General features: G+C 43.3%; 1 protein-coding gene across 1 annotated transcript; it reads left to right on the top strand.

Moving 5' to 3' along the window:
- Positions 1 to 6,757: 6,757 nt before the first annotated feature.
- snx18a (sorting nexin 18a) lies at positions 6,758 to 14,481 on the top strand. Its single transcript, XM_084467858.1, has 2 exons — positions 6,758 to 8,468; positions 14,215 to 14,481. The coding sequence occupies exons 1-2, from the start codon at positions 6,974 to 6,976 to the stop codon at positions 14,466 to 14,468; spliced, it is 1,749 nt and encodes a 582-aa protein (XP_084323984.1). The 5' UTR covers positions 6,758 to 6,973; the 3' UTR covers positions 14,469 to 14,481.
- The last annotated feature ends 2,557 nt before the right edge of the window (positions 14,482 to 17,038 follow it).

Genomic DNA, 17,038 nt, shown 5'->3' with positions numbered 1-17,038 from the left:
TGGGTTTAACTTCATGCATTTGATGAATTAATGTTTTATCCTAACACACTAATAAAGATTAGCCAGATGTTATGCCATTAAGGCTTCTCCCCATTTGGTCAGTTAGCAGACTTTTTCAGTGTTTGTGCATTGCATTAGATACAAAATGTCATGCACCGCACGTGTGGCTACAAGTGCTCATATGATACAGGTTGGTGTAGGCCTACATACAAGAGCTACAATGGGAAGGACATGGGCTATGCCCCACTATACATAAAATGAACCATGCCACAGTCAGCAACCTAGCACAAAGGCCCGCTACAGGTAATCAGCACACAAGTGAATGTTTGGCACAGTGTCAACTACTTTCCCATGGCCTTTTCCTCTCCCACTGCTTACTGAACACAACATGTATACTCGGGCGTTGTCAATCCATACGCCTCTATTTATGGAGGACTCATCGTATACAGTATCGTATACATCGTAACAGTATATTACTGTCTGCCCTTATCGTGGGATGGTTGTTATCACTGAATCAAGGCGAGGCCATCATGATTTAGATTCCACATTGCACGTGTTTATCTTCCTTCATTGGATAAAGAAAGGTTGTATCATAGCACACTAAAAGGATTAGGCAGATGCGGTGGGAGAAACACAGCATTACGGTTTCTACTCATTGAGTCAGTTAGCAGACTCTTTCATCAAAAGCAATTTATGAGGAAATGATGATGTTCGTGATTTTGAATGATGTTCTTAAATAAGCAGACAGGGTTATGCTCATGGATCTCCTCAGGTAGGCTGCGGACGCTAGGGATCAAACCTTACCCTGGACCGTTGGGCAGGGAGTTACATCACCCTTACCACTACTCTATCCTGCCCTGACCAAGTGGGGAGGGCTTCAGCCACCGGCTTACACATCTTATGAGATCTCTGTCTAGTACATGCTGTACATGCTGTACATGCTGTCTGTTTGTGTAATTAAGGGCTGCATCGTGGCAAAAGCTGGCACCAGAGCTGAAGGCCTATCTCAGTACAGAAAATGTGTCTTTCTTTATCACTCTACCACATAGCAGTAAACCAGCATCAATACACAACAGCAAATGGCACTGACCCAGAAAGTTGCTTGCTGCTTTCAGTCACATGTGATGGTGTAAGGTTACTATAAACAGGCAGCAGAAGGAGGCATGGCTGAGTAAATACGGTTAAAAGTAATGTTTCTTGAAATATTACTGATTTGGCTTTGGCTAGAAAATGTTTGGAGCCTGTGATGTGGGCCATGTCTCTCCAGGAGGCAAGTCTAGAGCCTGTGAGCTGCTGACCCCTGGGACCAGAGCAAGCTCTAAACTCTCTGACAGGACAGCTGTGCTCCGGTGACACAGTGGGCCGGCTCTTCAGAAAAGCTATTATCGGTCAACCGTGAGCACTTGCTTGTTATGGGAGATTGAATGTTGCAAATGTCTGAGAAGATGGTCCATTCCATTAGATGTACATGCGTTAGGACTTCTAAAAAGGCTTTCAGTTTTTATTAGATAAACATCAATTAAATGTATGTGATACCATGTCATGGCTATATTATGCAACTCATTCCTGGAGGATATTGCAATGGGTTATAGAAACATAATGTCCTGATATTACTAAGGCTCAGTAATTACTAACTACGTTCTACAATTTACATTGAAAACTAGCAGATAAACTTGGATTGACAAATTCCTGAGAATACATTGTATTATCTACCAACTCTACCAACTCCCTGGGAAAGCATATTGCTGTAACTTCCTTTCTATTATTGTACTGTATAGCTGAATCCATCCCTAAGGTATGGACAATGGCCCACAACCGTAATCAGCCATACCCAGAACCCACGATAATGGGAGTTGTAAATCTGCTGGCAGTGCCACTGACAAACAAAGCCAAGATTGATGCCACATGCATTACCCTTCAATGATGGCCAATTCATCCTTCAAACTCAACTGAATGGGGTCACCCTTATTCTAAAGGTAGCCAAACTATTGGACTTAGCAGACATACCATAGGGCAACTAGCTTCAGGAGCAACTAGCCTCACCTCAGCAAATATCAGCAACTCTCTTAAATACTTATAATAGTAATTAGCAATCACGAAGTCACGAGTCATCATGAAGATACTCGATCGGCCAACACCTACATTGAAGATAGAAAGACGACATTGCCACATGTTGTCATAGTAGGACAGAGGAGGTTTTGTAACGCGAATGCTGCCTTGTATACCTGCCTGGTATCCACACCTGAATGACATTCTGCTGGAGGATCCCCACAGGCAACCGAGGTGACGACAAAGCAGATCTCCCATCGGAATCGCAACGGCAATGCAAGGCGAACATATTACTTACCAGATAATCCATGTATTTATGTCCAGTTGCAGCTCCAGTGATTAGTTTCCAATAATTCCGATAGTTTGCTTTGGCAAGTGTAATTGTAATAGATGTAAGCACACGACGCTTTGTATTCCCCGCCTTTCGAGAAGCAGAGCAACAATAAAATCAGCTTTAGGTTAAGATTACAAATAGAAACCGTCGCTTTCTGGTAAACTATACATCCGGCTAATAGTACGGCAGCCAAACGACGTGCTCAATAACGGCAATACCGCCTGGTTAGTTATTTTTTTGTGAATAAAGACCCTCTCGCCCACCGGCTGAGTTCTAGTTTTATCACACAACATCAGTGAGTGTTTGGTTGAGGAAACTATGAAGACTACAACGCTACGTCATTCAGAACGTACTAGCGCGTAGCGTGGTCACATGACCAAACACATGGTCCCTATTTTCATTCTGTAAAGGGGACGCTGCATGTATCGTTTACCTGTCTATATCTTAAGTAATAGCTTGTGCATTTTGACTCAATGTATGAAAGATGGAATATTTTTTGTGGCACCATTTTTTTAATCCGCACATAAAAATAAGGCCTATTCTATATCACAATTTATAGTATCACATGGAAATATTAAATAACCATATACTGTAAATGCTTAAGCTGTGTCTCTCCGTTTATTGTAGCTACTTTAGGGATAATACTGAAGGCCACATATACACGTGGTACATAAATGGGCTCTCGGCCTACTATAAATACAATCAATCAATCTCACTGTACACATTAAATGGCTTAGTTTGGGCGATCATTTACAATAGGCCTCGCAATATTAGATGCATTAGCCTCGTTTGAGTAGGCTTATAGTTGTAGGATTTATTGTACATTTTTAGTAAAGTATGAAATACTATCATAACACTGTACGTATCGCATCCTGCTCCTAATCATAGAGCTACTGCTTTTTGAGACGGCTGCCCTCTGGTGGTCTCATGATTATAATGTCATAATGTCCGCTTTAAAGCCCATGTTGCAGGTTAACCGGACGTTTTGATTAATGGGTACATAAAGCACTCAAAATAAGTATATTAATAATAAAAAATGTATCCAAAATAGCGTTAAAGTCCAGTTTTTGTCGTTTTTGGTAGTAACGGGTGTTTTCTTCCGTAACTCGGTGATGACGTCACGTTGGGGAGACGTGGTGGAAGGTAGCCTCAGCCTAGTACTAGAACTAGGGCGTCTGGGATGAGGAAGAGGTGGCAAGAACCACAAATTACATGTATGATGGCCCACTACCGTATAATTTCGAACCTGTCAGACGTGAGAGGGCGAATGAGGAATTGCCGAGAACTGATGTCCGTCAAAGCCCGTCAAATACCCAGTGTGCGAAATACCCGTCAATATTCGTTTGGTCCCATCTTCCGATTGTTGCTTAATACCGATCTACATTCCTCAATATGCAGTAGGCCTATAACATTACAATATTTCATCGATGCAAGCCAAGACTATCAGACACGCAATCAGTGAACTTGCAACCGATCGTAACCATCCATCTACAGCAAATACGATCAGACAGGTATCATTGACACGCAAAGCACATTCGTCCAACCCGGCGGATGCTGACAGCCCACAACGAGCCAAACATCACCACGGCGGGCGTGCTCTCTCTCTGTCTCGCACGCACACAAAAATCACTCCAACTTCTCCAACTCGAAGGCTAGGCTGCTTCACTAACTAACTAGTTCTCAACTTTTGGACGCAAGAGACGGAGCCGATAAGAGGCGTTTACTACTTTTCTCAACTTTTGGACTTTTTAACCATGCAGTAGTGCGAAGCCGGGAAGGACACAACGCACAGTCGCACATACCCATCTTATGCACAACAATCAGTTCTACCATCAACATTCAGTCACTGCAAATATTTAAATAGCCTCTTACCTTAAGTTAGAATGGACCCAACGTGTGTGAGTGATACACTCTGGTTTAGCTTTCGCTTGCTATCCGTTTTTAGTATGACTTCTCAACATTACGTCCTTCTTCTGTTTGGCGCACATGGCTAATTTGCATACGCGCACGAGACTGGCTGGCTCCGCTTGGCAAAAAATATTGATCTATCTAACTGTAACTTAACTGTATATTTATCTATATCCATCTATCAACGCATGTGTCTAGTTTTAATGTGATGTATTTTGTGTATGTCCAGTCAGACTTGTTGTCTCCCTTGTTCTGTGTGGTCTTGTAGCCTACTGTCCTGTGTGAACCGAATCACCAAAATGAATTCCCAACGATTTGTGTCGTTTGGCAATAATAAATACTTGAATAGGCTATCTATCTATCTATCTATCTATCTATATATATTTATTTATTTATCTATTTATCTGTATAATCTGCTGAACACTTATGCCGCTTTTCCACCGCCAGTACCTACTCGACTCGACTCGACTCGACTCGACTCGACTCGACTCGACTCGACTCGACTCGACTCGACTCGACTCGACTCGACTCGCCACGCCTTATTTGCGTTTCCATTGGCAAAAAAAGTACCTGGTACCTAGTACCGGGTACTTTTTTTTAGTACTACCTCCGTCGAGGTTCCATGCCAGCGGAGTAGGTACTTTTGTGTGACGTAAACAGGCTGCTGGTAACTGATTGGCCAGCGGCTGTAAATGGGAATATTCACTCAAGTTAAGTTGTGTCCGGCGTGGTTGGAGTCCACGAACCCGCTCCCGAGGGGGACACTGATCAGCGTTTCGCCGTGTGTGTCGCTCCTTTCCCGGTGCTAGAGTTAGGCTGCGCGTCGTTATGTGTGTCGGGCGTGGTTGTGTGTGTCCGGCGTGGCTGGAGTCCACGGACCGGCGTTTCGCTGTTTCGTTTCAGTGTCGTTCCTTTCCTAGGGCTCGAGTTTCGCCTCTATCAACGTTACCGTATGACAAAAATAGACGCGCAGTCATTGCGCTTTTTATTTTATTTTATTTCCCATCATAACCTTTCCCGGGAATCAGGAAATAGTCTTGATCAGATTCAGATTTCCCGGGAATCGCGTCTCCCGTGATTAAAACCTAATGACGACCCGCCCATGGTGGAGAGGTTCTTTTCTACGACCCGCCCACATTGAAGAGGTACTTTTTTAGATGGAAACGCAACCAAACCGAGTTGAGTCGAGGCGAGTCGAGTCGAGTCGAGTTGGTACTGGCGGTGGAAAAGCGGCATTACTAGTCTCTACTCTCAAGGGTCTCAATGGGGCTTCAGTCTGTCGTCTCCCAACGTGACGTCATGCAATGCATTGTGGGGGAAATTAGACTCAATTGCAAACCGCTAAAATAGTAGGCCTACCTTCTTTTTCGAATTAAATTCTGTTTTGTGATACCCAACAACATTAAATACAATGGATAACCGTTTAAATGTTTATTACCAACAAGCAAATTGCACAAACAAAAACAAAATTAACCCTGCAACACGGACTTTAAATTGTGATCGTAGCCTATGATCTGAGGTTATTATATCTCCCAAGTGTATATAGCTAAATAAATATATATAAATAAATAAATAAATGTGTGTGTGTGTGTGTGTGTGTGTGTGTGTGTGTGTGTGTGTGTGTGTGTGTGTGTGTGTGTGTGTGTGTGTGTGTGTGTGTGTGTGTGTGTGTGTGTGTGTGTGTGTGTGTGTGTGTACGATTATCAGAATCACGATAGTATAAACCAATTACATTTAAATGAACTGTTATGAACACACACTAATAGCCACAAGACGGCAGCATACTACTTTATATGAAGAATGGAGAAGAGAGAGAGAGAGAGAGAGAGAGAGAGAGATTTTGTTTTTTAACTGACTATTTCTCTATTATAAACGTATGTTTCACACACGCGCATTTCTAAAAGAAGGATGGTTTTAAGAAACGTTTTTTGATGACTTTTGTGAAATTGTTTTGCAAAATGCGGTACCTTGCACATAATTGTTGCCTAACATATATTCGTGTTGTCTGCTTCATCGTGGTTTGTTAAATGACAACATTCAAGCTCCTCCCCTTGGTTATTTGGTTCCTTACTGTTGCACAGCGCTTCACGAGGCGTAGAGAGGATCCTGCATTTGAGCGTTATCCCGGTCTATTGCCACACAATTTCCGGTCTTTTCCTTCCCTCGAGTTATGTACGGCAGTTAACAGTAGGCCTACCCGGAGCGAGAATAAGCAGAACGACGAGAAGAACAACGACAAGGGAAAAAGTAAACTAATATCAGAAACATGTAACGGAAACAAACGGATATTCCTCTGACTCTTTGCATCTAAACACAATGTAACAGAAAGTCCCGCCCTCCATCTCTCCAATAAACGCCCATTTGGAGCATCGCGTTGCAGGCGTGCTGTGGTGAGATGAGAACGCCTGGGAACCAGGTTAGCGCTTCACAGAGAGTGTGGCAGTCGACAGTGCAGAGGCTCAGCGTTGCAGCTCATGCGCGGTGTGACCTCTGCAGTATAGAGCCAACCGTCTCTAACGATTCCTGTACGATATTTAATGATGTTGATTTCAATGACTGGAAAAATAACTCGGTGAAAAGGAAACACTTGTACGGTTGTAGGCGCAGTTCCAGTAGTTCAGCGGGCTGACCGGAGCGCTGTTCACTTCGACTCGGTGCGACCGTCCAGGTTGATGGTAAACGATGGCGCTAAAAGCAAGAGCACTATACGACTTTAATTCGGAAAACCCCGGAGAGATATCCGTGAAGGAGAACGAGATTGTTACTCTGTTCAGCGAACAGGACATCGAAGGCTGGTTCGAGGGAGCCAACAGCAAGGGGGATAAGGGATTATTCCCTGCGTCCTACGTGGAGATAGTAAAGAACGACACCGCGTCCGCCGCGGTCGTCAACAACAACAACAGCAGCACATCTGGGCATGCTCCCCAGGGCTCTCGGTATGCCAATGTACCCACCGGAGGCTTCGATGCCTCATATCATCCTCCGAATAAAGTTGAGAACTCTTCATCTCCGGGCTACCCCGGGTTCTCACCCCCGGGTCAAGCACCACAGCAGAACGTCTATCCAGACAACAGCCAAGGTAGTGAGGATGATTGGTACGATGACTGGGATGACAACTCCACGGTGGCCGATGAGCCACCGGTCGGAGTCCCTCGGGATTTTAACGTGCCTTCGAAATACACGGTGTCCTCTGTGCGGAGAGGCGGTGCACAGCAGGCAAAAAGTTCCGCCACCGTCGGTAAGAATTTGAACAGGTTCTCCACCTTTGTGAAGTCAGGAGGCGAAGCGTTTGTGCTGGGAGATGCGTCGGGCGATGTGAAAGACTGGGACAGGATCTGCGTGGTGATGGGTCAGTATGGCCCGCAGTGGCAGGATAACCCCTACCCGTTTGCCTGTACCATCGATGACCCCACTAAGCAGACCAAGTTTAAAGGTATGAAAAGCTACATATCTTACAAGCTGACACCCACGCACACTCAAACCCAGGTGAACAGAAGGTATAAGCACTTTGACTGGCTTTACGCCCGCCTGGTCGAGAAGTTCCCCGTCATCTCCGTGCCACACATCCCCGAGAAGCAGGCCACCGGGCGCTTCGAGGAGGACTTCATCTCCAAGAGGAGGAAGGGCCTCATATGGTGGATGGACCATATGACCAGTCACCCTGTGTTGTCCAAATGCGACGTGTTCCAGCACTTTCTCACCTGCAACAGTACGGACGAGAAGGCCTGGAAGCTGGGCAAGAGGAAAGCTGAGAAAGATGAGCTGGTGGGCGCCAACTTCTTCCTCACCATCAGCACCCCCGTCGCGCCTATGGACCTCCAAGAGGTGGAGAGTAAGATCGACGGCTTCAAGACCTTCACTAAGCGGATGGACGAAGGATCCATTCAGCTCAACGTCACCGTCAGCGAGTTCGCCCGCAAACAGATCAGTGGTTTTAAGAAGGAGTACCAGAGAGTCGGCCAGTCCTTTAAGATCCTCAGCCAAGCCTTTGAATTGGACCAGCAGCCGTACTCTGCTGGACTTAACCGAGCCATCTCCATCACTGGGGATGCCTATGAAGCGATCGGGGACTATTTTGCTGAGCAGCCCAGCAAAGATCTTGATCCCATCATGGATTTGTTAGCACTTTACCAGGGCCACCTCGCAAACTACCCAGACATCATCCACGTCCAGAAAGGTAAACACATCATTAGTTAAATGTGCCACTCTTGATTACTATTATGATTGGTCAGTGTTGTAGTCTCATGAAATTGTAACAAATGTGCTACAAATGTATATACAGTTGGGTGAACAAACTGTGGCCACAAGCTCAACTTCCCATGAACCATACTCTTGTATTATGACCTTGAAGTGCAAAATCAAAATAACTAATCCTAGGGAGAGCCATGGTAACTTAGGTGAATACAAAACTGAAACAGAAGCTGCCATGGTCACATGAAAAACCTTTTCATATTTTTGTTAATGACTAACCCAGTAGGAATCTGAGTAAAAACATTGCAGACCAACGTAGACCAAAACATTTCAGACATTCATAACCAAATAGATTATATTAGTATCCACTAGACTAGGTTTCCTCCCACATAGGCTCATCACCATACTACTGTGAAATCAAAGATGCAAATGTGAAGGGTCAAACAATAAAAAGGTCTTTATGGACAGTGCGGTGATATTTGTTTGCCCTCTGGTGTGTTGTTGTTCTCAGACCATACGGCTGCCTATGCCACCGTGGCTCGTTTGACTTTGCAATACAAATATCCTAGCAGGTAATGTTTGCATTGGGAGAATTGAACCACGTGCTCCATGTCTAGTGTCACTCCAGAGACGCTACCGTCTAGCTGGGTTTGGTTTGATTTTTCCATGGCTGCAGTAGAGCAGTCATTCATGTATAGATATTGAGGTCAGTTAGTCATAATTGACCGTACACTAGAAACTGCCGCCCACAGAACGAAACAGACATCTGTCTCATTGTGTGGCCAAAACGTCAGTCTGTCAGAGATGAATACGATTGTGTAAGGACACTATTGAAACACTGCATGAAGATAGGCGTCACAACCCCCTGTTTACAATACCAAATAATGTAACACACTTCTTTGCTTTGCAAGGGGAGGCCAGAATGGGTAGGCTTATCTGCCTAATCAGCACTGTCCGCTTGTTGACTGATTAATGACTGCATTCCCAAACTTACTAAATGGCTGAACAAATGGTTTTATGGTTTTCTTTTAATTCAGCAGGGCCCTTGCTGAATACAAAAAAATGGTTTTGTTTGACACACATTCATTCACAAGCGGAAATGGGACTAAGCTTACCAGACCTTGGAGAGATCAAATGATAATGCAAATGAATCCTCTTCATAAAAGCTGATTTTTTTTGTCCAGCCATACTTGATTGTCAATTGTTGGAGTCAAAGCTTACCCAGCACGTGAATAAACTTCAAACATGTTTATAGGCAAGAGATTTTTTCATCACTAGTTAAATCAGCTTATGCTTTCCAAAAGCTGTGAGAAAAGGGCCTGGAGCTGGAGGTTCATTTTTCGATTTTAAAAAGAACTAAACCCACAATTGAAATGAGCTAACATTAGCCTTGCTTCTGTTGAAATCCTGTTTGACATGAAGGAGACCAGGGAATTTGGGCCTGGAGTGCTTTTCGAATGCTTTTGGAAAACAAGGTCATTTGTTTTACTGTTCTCGAGTCCCACCAAACCGGCTTTGGTACACAAAATACCTGATAGTATAAATCACATGTAGTAGCCTGCACAGCAGATTAGAAGATGATCAGATTATGCTATGAAGCAAGCATATAATGTAATGATTGACCACTCCTTATTTGAGTCAATTGAATGTGGAACACCTTATTTGTGGACATGGAGACAACAGATGTTCCGTCCCTGTGCCAATCTGGGCCTATGGAGTACTCAAATGTCCCGAAGGAATTAGGCAGATATTGTCCCTTTCTTCTATAGCTGAAAACTACTCATAGTTTTAATTCAAGTCAAAGTAGTAATTGGCAGCAACTGAGACAAGATTGGAGGCTAGTTTAAGATCAGTTGGGACTTGACAAACCTGTTTATTTTTTTCATTGTCCCTTATCTTTTTGTTACAATGCCATTTCATCCTGACAAAATCATTGATTCCGATAGGGTGGTGCACCAGTGGTTACACAGTGTTCAAAGTAATGACCTTACACACAGTTAACATCCATGCTGTTCATTCTTCAGCTAGCACTACAAAGCCCCCTGGCATGTAAAAAAAAAACTGCTAATGCTGCAACATGGAGATGCCTCTAATTACTGAGGGGGGGGCTTTTAATGAAACTGTAAAGGCTGGCAGCCTATAGTTCACTGACATGTCATTGTGGTGAGGATAATACCATGCAGCTGGGAGCTCACATCGTCCTGAAAAGAAATCTGGTAGAACCATGCTGTTACACAAACCTCCCGTCCTGTGCCCCCTGTACACAGGACCAAAGCCAGGCCTTGCCTCTGGCTTTTGACCAGACCTACACCTACTCAGCATCACCTTTCCCCCCCCCCTCTCCATAGATTTATATAGGCTTATTTTCCTTTAATGGACAGGAGGGGAGGGGAGAGAGACTGGAAAGTGTGGTAGAAGAAGAGTGAATGACATGTAGTATAGCAACGCTTGATCTGAATCTAACCTGTGTTTATTTCTCATCAGTATCGATTGATAGATACATACATGGATATTCAGCTCTTTGTAGGTAAACAATGTTTTTTTAATTTGTTATGAGAAAATTTTGCTGAATGCTCCTCTTCGAGACAGCCTCCGTTTCTTTTGTTCTACGGCATAGAAAGGCCACCAGCTGACCACATCCATGTCATGATAAACTAAGGTAGACTTTTATATGGTAAAAGTTTTGTTGCTTTCCCATCCTCCCCCCTCCCCTCTCCTTTTAATTATGAAGAATGGGAAGTGAATGTTTGCTATTAGTAGAATCCTCCTTGTCTGTGCCATTTTTAGCATCAGGTCAGCAGTCAGCACACGGAACTGCCAGCAGACAGTCTGTTTTTATTTTACTAAAATGGTAACAACTAGAAACCGGAGACTGCCCCTGGAGGCATCGAGCCTCACTCTATCGATCTCTTGTCTCCATGGAGACGCCATTAACCGAGATCACTGAGGCCAAGCTGCCAATGTAAAGTCATAACAGGACATTGATGTATTTGACTTTGCTGGATGAACTATATTTGTATAACAATGTTCTTGTAGACGATGCAGAACCTTGTCTTCTGCGTATTCGGGAATTTGTTTTTTTGACATAACAAGTGACCTAGTAGTATTACACAAAGTCCACAACTGATGCTATAGGGGAGTGTCGAAACTGGGCAGTAAAATGTATGACCACACAAGCTAGCTCAGTGTTTCCCATACATAGACCAATGTGTGGCGCAGCGCCACAGATTCAACAACGAGCACCACAAATTGATTCCGCTTTTTTTATTTTAACGCGATTTTTAAGTATAAATATCTCACTCTCTCACAACAAATGTCACACCAAAAAAAGAAAAATACCCGTTAGGTCTCTCGTTGCTTCGGACGAGCGCTAAATTGCTGCGGCTGTCACCCCCGTCAAATCCCGTCCGCTCGCAATCCAACTCCCGCCCGCAACCCAACTCCCCTCCTCCCCACCCTGTTATAATGTAATAGAGTCTCACTCCGGCCAAAAACCAAAAGTTGCCAACCCTGCAGGGGGGCACCACACATGGCTACCTGGTCTGTGGGAAACACTGTAGCTTAATAATAGATTTATTTGCAGAGGAATGGCATTCTTAAAATCACGTTTCTTAAAAACAAGAATGCTTACCGACACATATGTAATGAATTGCAGTCAGCAAAAGTCATTTGCCATTCAATTGAACAAAATGGATCTTTTGGAATCCAATTTAATTGGAGACTATGATCCATCCAAATATGTTTCTCTTCGTTAGATAGGGCAATGTCTGCTATTGTCATGATGAACAACATTAGGAAACTGAGAATGGGATTGATCATTTCATTTAGAAAAATGATTAGACTTAATACAGATCAGCTGCTAGACAAGGAAGTAGGATAAGAGATATTATAGAAAACTTGCTTTGCCATGTTTTGACATTGATTTGTCACTCAGAGATGTTCTCTTATTTCCTATGTGGGGACATTGATAAGGTGTACATTGGTACACATTACTATTTCACCATGTCTACTCTGGAAACAGTAGACATAACTGTTTTCACAAAGATAACAAGCAAGAATGCATTCAGAATGCAAGGCATTTGTGACATCACAACTGGTCAACTGATTGTTTTAATGTCAATCATCCCCTACAACCTAACCTTTGCATTTGACTGTACATCCAGTGTCTGATTGGTTAAGCCAAATATGCCTTCATTGTTGCCAGGAAGCCACAAAATGGCTGGGCCAATTCTTCCATCCAAACACCAGGTGGAAACAGTTTGGATGATACTTGTTTAAAATATTCCCAACGTAATTGTTAGTGAAACCAACATTGCATTACACAAACAACAGAAAATAATTGAGCATTGTCATTCGGGTCAAACAAGTGTGACTATAGTGTCAGTCTCTTGATGTTATGTAACCAGGCATTACGTAACGGCTGTATGGGCTGCCTTCCATCCAGGCATGATGGTTTGCATAGGCCATTATGGACTGAGGCACTAATTATTAATGATGTGACCGCTTTTAAAGCACTGTCTCACTAGCAAACATGCACACACACACACACACACACACACACACTAGATTACTTTTGAAACATGGTAAGCACCATTGGGACTCACCCTGAAGTTATTTTTCAGAAAAATTGGTTCCTTGTTCCTTCTGTTTCCAAAGTATGCTGTGAGCCTGTGTCTCATTTCCCTCTCCTCCTTATCATGGTATTTTTGGAATGGGTGAAACCCCAGTAGAGACTGCAAGAAGGAGAAATCATATCGATGTCTTTATCGTTTTTTATTAATTTGGTTTTAACTGGCATTACTTTTGGACACAGAGAAAACAGTAATATATTTTTTATGATAGTCATATTTAGAATATACAATGTATATATATGTAGGCTACATAGATTGTGCATGTATGTACATAATACTATTGGGGATAGGTGTTACTGGCAGGTTGCAAGCATGGGGTGTTGCACTTTATCTGCGTCACACTAGAAACCACGACTAAACTGAGTGCATGTCTTTCCTTTAAAACCCACAGACCTCAGAATAACGTTCACAGACTATATGACTAAAGGGGGGTTTCATTGTTTTGATTCCCCTTTTCTTTTCAATCTAAGTTACCTACTCCTATTTATTAAGTGGCCATAAAATATATCGTTTGTTGGGTTTGTTTCATTGACCATTGATTGATCATTATATTGATTTCAGTGATGAGCAAAATACAAGACAAATGGCCGGTTGCACTTCAGTTTTTTTCTGTTTGACACACTCAGGCTTAAAGAACTTCCGCAATTGACCTGCATGCAATATACCACTAATACATCAAACCAAGCTGTTGGGTTTTTCTCATACTTGATAGATTAACAACACGGGCAGAGGGAGGTCTTAGTCAAACTTTTTGGGGCAAATGGTGAATGCCCTAACATGGATGTTCTGGAAAATGCCTTTGGGATGACCTCTAGTCGGATATTTATAGTTCTCACACACTCTCCTCTCACATTTTCCCACAGTTATAGTTTTGTTAGAGTTTTGAAAGAAGGATTAAAGTTGAGTAGTGGTTAAATGCATAAGATGATATCTGACCACTTCACATCATGACTATAACCAAACCTATCGTGCCTGTGTCTTAATACCTTTCCTTTAAGTGAACCTGTTCCCTGATGTGGTTTTTCCTTTTCAATATTCATAAGAAACTACAATAACTCATAAATCACACGACTCTGCCCTCCTCTTCCTCCTTCCTCGCAGGCGCCCTGACGAAGGTGAAGGAGAGCCAGAAGCACGTGGAGGAGGCCAAGATGGAGGCCCCGCAGGCAGAAGCCATCAAGGAGCGCTGTAACATCATCTCCTTCGCCACCATGGCGGAGATCCAGCACTTCCACCAGATCCGCGTGCGCGACTTCAAGGCCCAGATGCAGCAGTACCTCCAGCAGCAGATCGGCTTCTTCCAGAAAGTCACGGGCAAGCTGGAGGAAGCCCTGCAGAAGTATGACGACGCCTAGTAGGCTGCCGTGGAAGATGACCCCCCCACCCCCCGCCCCCTCTCCACGTGTGACGGGGTTGGCACCTCTGTCATCACGAGCTGTGACTGCTTAGCCTCTGCTAGCCTAGCGCCGCAACGCTCAGACGGCTGCTTTTTCGTTCTTTCTTTCTTTCCAGGGAAACGTACAAGGTGTCGACAGACACACTTCCGTTGTGGTGAAATGAATAACCACGGATCCCCCGCTTGGGTTGTTGAGTCAAATTGAGCCGTTGATGGTCGGGGGGGGTCGATTCTGGTTCATCCTCAAGTAAATAAGAAGAAGACCCAAACAATCAGAAAGTTTTGGAAAAGACATGGAGCAAACTGCCTCTTCTTCAGATGTGCTATTTGGTAGAGTACATGGTGCTTTTCCAGCTCTTTTTAATCACTCCAGTATCCGACTGATGCTTTTAAATGACTGAATGAATGGTTTTCCTGAAGAGAAACACCTGGACTGCATCCAGAAGTGGTGTAATCCACCAATTGTGCGCTGCCACGTAAATCTGTTACACACGCTGGCCACAATGAATGTTTACAGTCCGCCCGATAGTCCCAGCACCCCACTGTCACTACTGTCTCACTGTGCCTTCTCTTTTTTGTTAACAGTTGAAGGATTTTTTTATAAATATATATATATATATATAGATATATATATCTATATGTAGACTCATTTTAGCCTGATTTGTTCTTGAGAAGGTTTTTTACAGTCTGTTCCAGAGGAGGGTATGTAGGGGGGGGGGCGACTCAGCTGTGGGGGGTCTTTGGGGGGAGTTACCATGAGAACCAATGGAGGAACCGCCCCACCCCAGGGGACGCACTAGGACGGGATCACCCGTAGAGTTGACCTGCTTTGACACTCGACTCTCCGTGTGATCACCGGGGCACAGCTCTGCACAAAAAGAGAGAAGCAAATTAATATTAAAGCTTTCCCGGTTGTTAGACAATGTTCTCTAGACCAGGAAGAGGATTTCTCGCCTGTTTTCACATACACCGAAACACACACATACACATACACACACTCTTTCTTAATAAAGCAAATGTATGGGCAGTTCGGTTCACCTGGATGGCTGTATTGTAATTTATATACTGGTTGCCTAGTAAAGACTTAAGGTGGAAGTGAAGAAATAAAATAAATTCTTCAAATACAGAGAATATATGTTTTATTCTTTTTTTTTTCAAGCTAATACAATTGATTTGGATATATCTTTTGGGTACCATTTGCAATATTAACATTCATTGATGTTTATTATAATATGGTTCTAATGTTTGGGAGCTGGACCCAAATGCAGAACTTGAACTTGGGACTAAAGAAAAATACTTCAATAATAATAATAATAATCAGAGGTGAATCAAAAACAAATCAAAGAACTCGAAGAGTAAAGGGAATAAAAAAAATGGGCAAAACCAACAAATGGTTGAATATAAATCTTAAACATGAACTCACAGGCAGGGGTTAAAACAAAGTACCGCAACTTATGTCATCCATAACAAGACAATGTAACAAAGAAAACATGGGGAAAGGGCTTAAAAATACATGATAAATATACACAGGTGAACACAATTATCTAATTAACACTGGTGGGCCAGAGGCCATCTACAGGACAGCGCATAAAACAACAGCAAATAACACTTCCAACTGGTGAGCAAAACAATGAGCCAAACCGGGAAAGACAAACATCAACACAACTCCCTTTAATCTTAACAACAGTGTCATGCTCAATAGCCATTGTATTCTGGGCCCCTTTGAAATCTGAGTTTATTATTTGTACTTGTTTTGACCCTGTCTTGCCATGAGAATACCAGAGAGGGAAGGATGGAGAGTACTTACACAGTATATCTCGGGAGGACCGGAGTGTGTGTGTCGTGTCAGCGATGAGGTCTTCTTCAGACAGCAGATCTGTGAACGGCACAGAGCCCGGATGGCCTTGTGGGACATCTGCTCACGGTCAGTCAGCCAGTTGCAGGCTGAAATAATCCAGCAAAATAGTTTTGGATACAATGGAAGACATTCACTTAATATATCTCCATTTATAATTGTAATGCTGTGCTTTTTGAGCGAGGCAATTGCTTTAAATTATTAACATCACCTACTGCATTCACAGTACATGTCTGTAAACATCAATTTGAGCATGCATCAGTTTTCAATTTATTTCTGCTCGTCATTATCAGCCTCCCTCCCTGCTTGTATGTTATGGTTGTTGTGGCATCCATGTGTGATAAATGCTGGGGTTGCATAGTGTGCTCTAAACGGAAAGTGGGAAAGGGGCTGATTGGAGTCTCTCCCCATCAGGGTGTCTCTGCTGGTGGCTGGCAAGCCCATTTGATCTTCCCCCCAATGTTTAATGTATTGTCACTTCTTCCATCGTCTCCCCGGCCGCATTCGCTTCTGCACCTACTGATTTGTTCAAGTCACTCAATTCAATTCACAAGCCGACTGCTGTATTCACAATCCATCACTGCCATTCAGAAGCCAAATAAGGCTTATTGTAGACCTATTTAATGAAGTATATCTGTAGCCATGATTTACATTGGTTTGCATCGCTAAATTCT

Source organism: Micromesistius poutassou (genome assembly GCF_964030765.1).
Source record: "Micromesistius poutassou genome assembly, chromosome: 5".
NCBI classification, from domain to species: domain Eukaryota; kingdom Metazoa; phylum Chordata; class Actinopteri; order Gadiformes; family Gadidae; genus Micromesistius; species Micromesistius poutassou.
The sequence above is the reverse complement of the archived record's forward strand: the minus strand, read 5'-3'. Positions and strand labels throughout refer to the sequence as shown.

Coding starts and splice junctions, on each gene's coding strand:
- snx18a (XM_084467858.1), top strand. CDS start 6,974: ATGGCGCTAAAAGCAAGAGCACTATACGACTTTAATTCGGAAAACCCC. Junction 8,469..14,214: donor CATCATCCACGTCCAGAAAG/GTAAACACATCA, acceptor CCTTCCTCGCAG/GCGCCCTGACGAAGGTGAAG.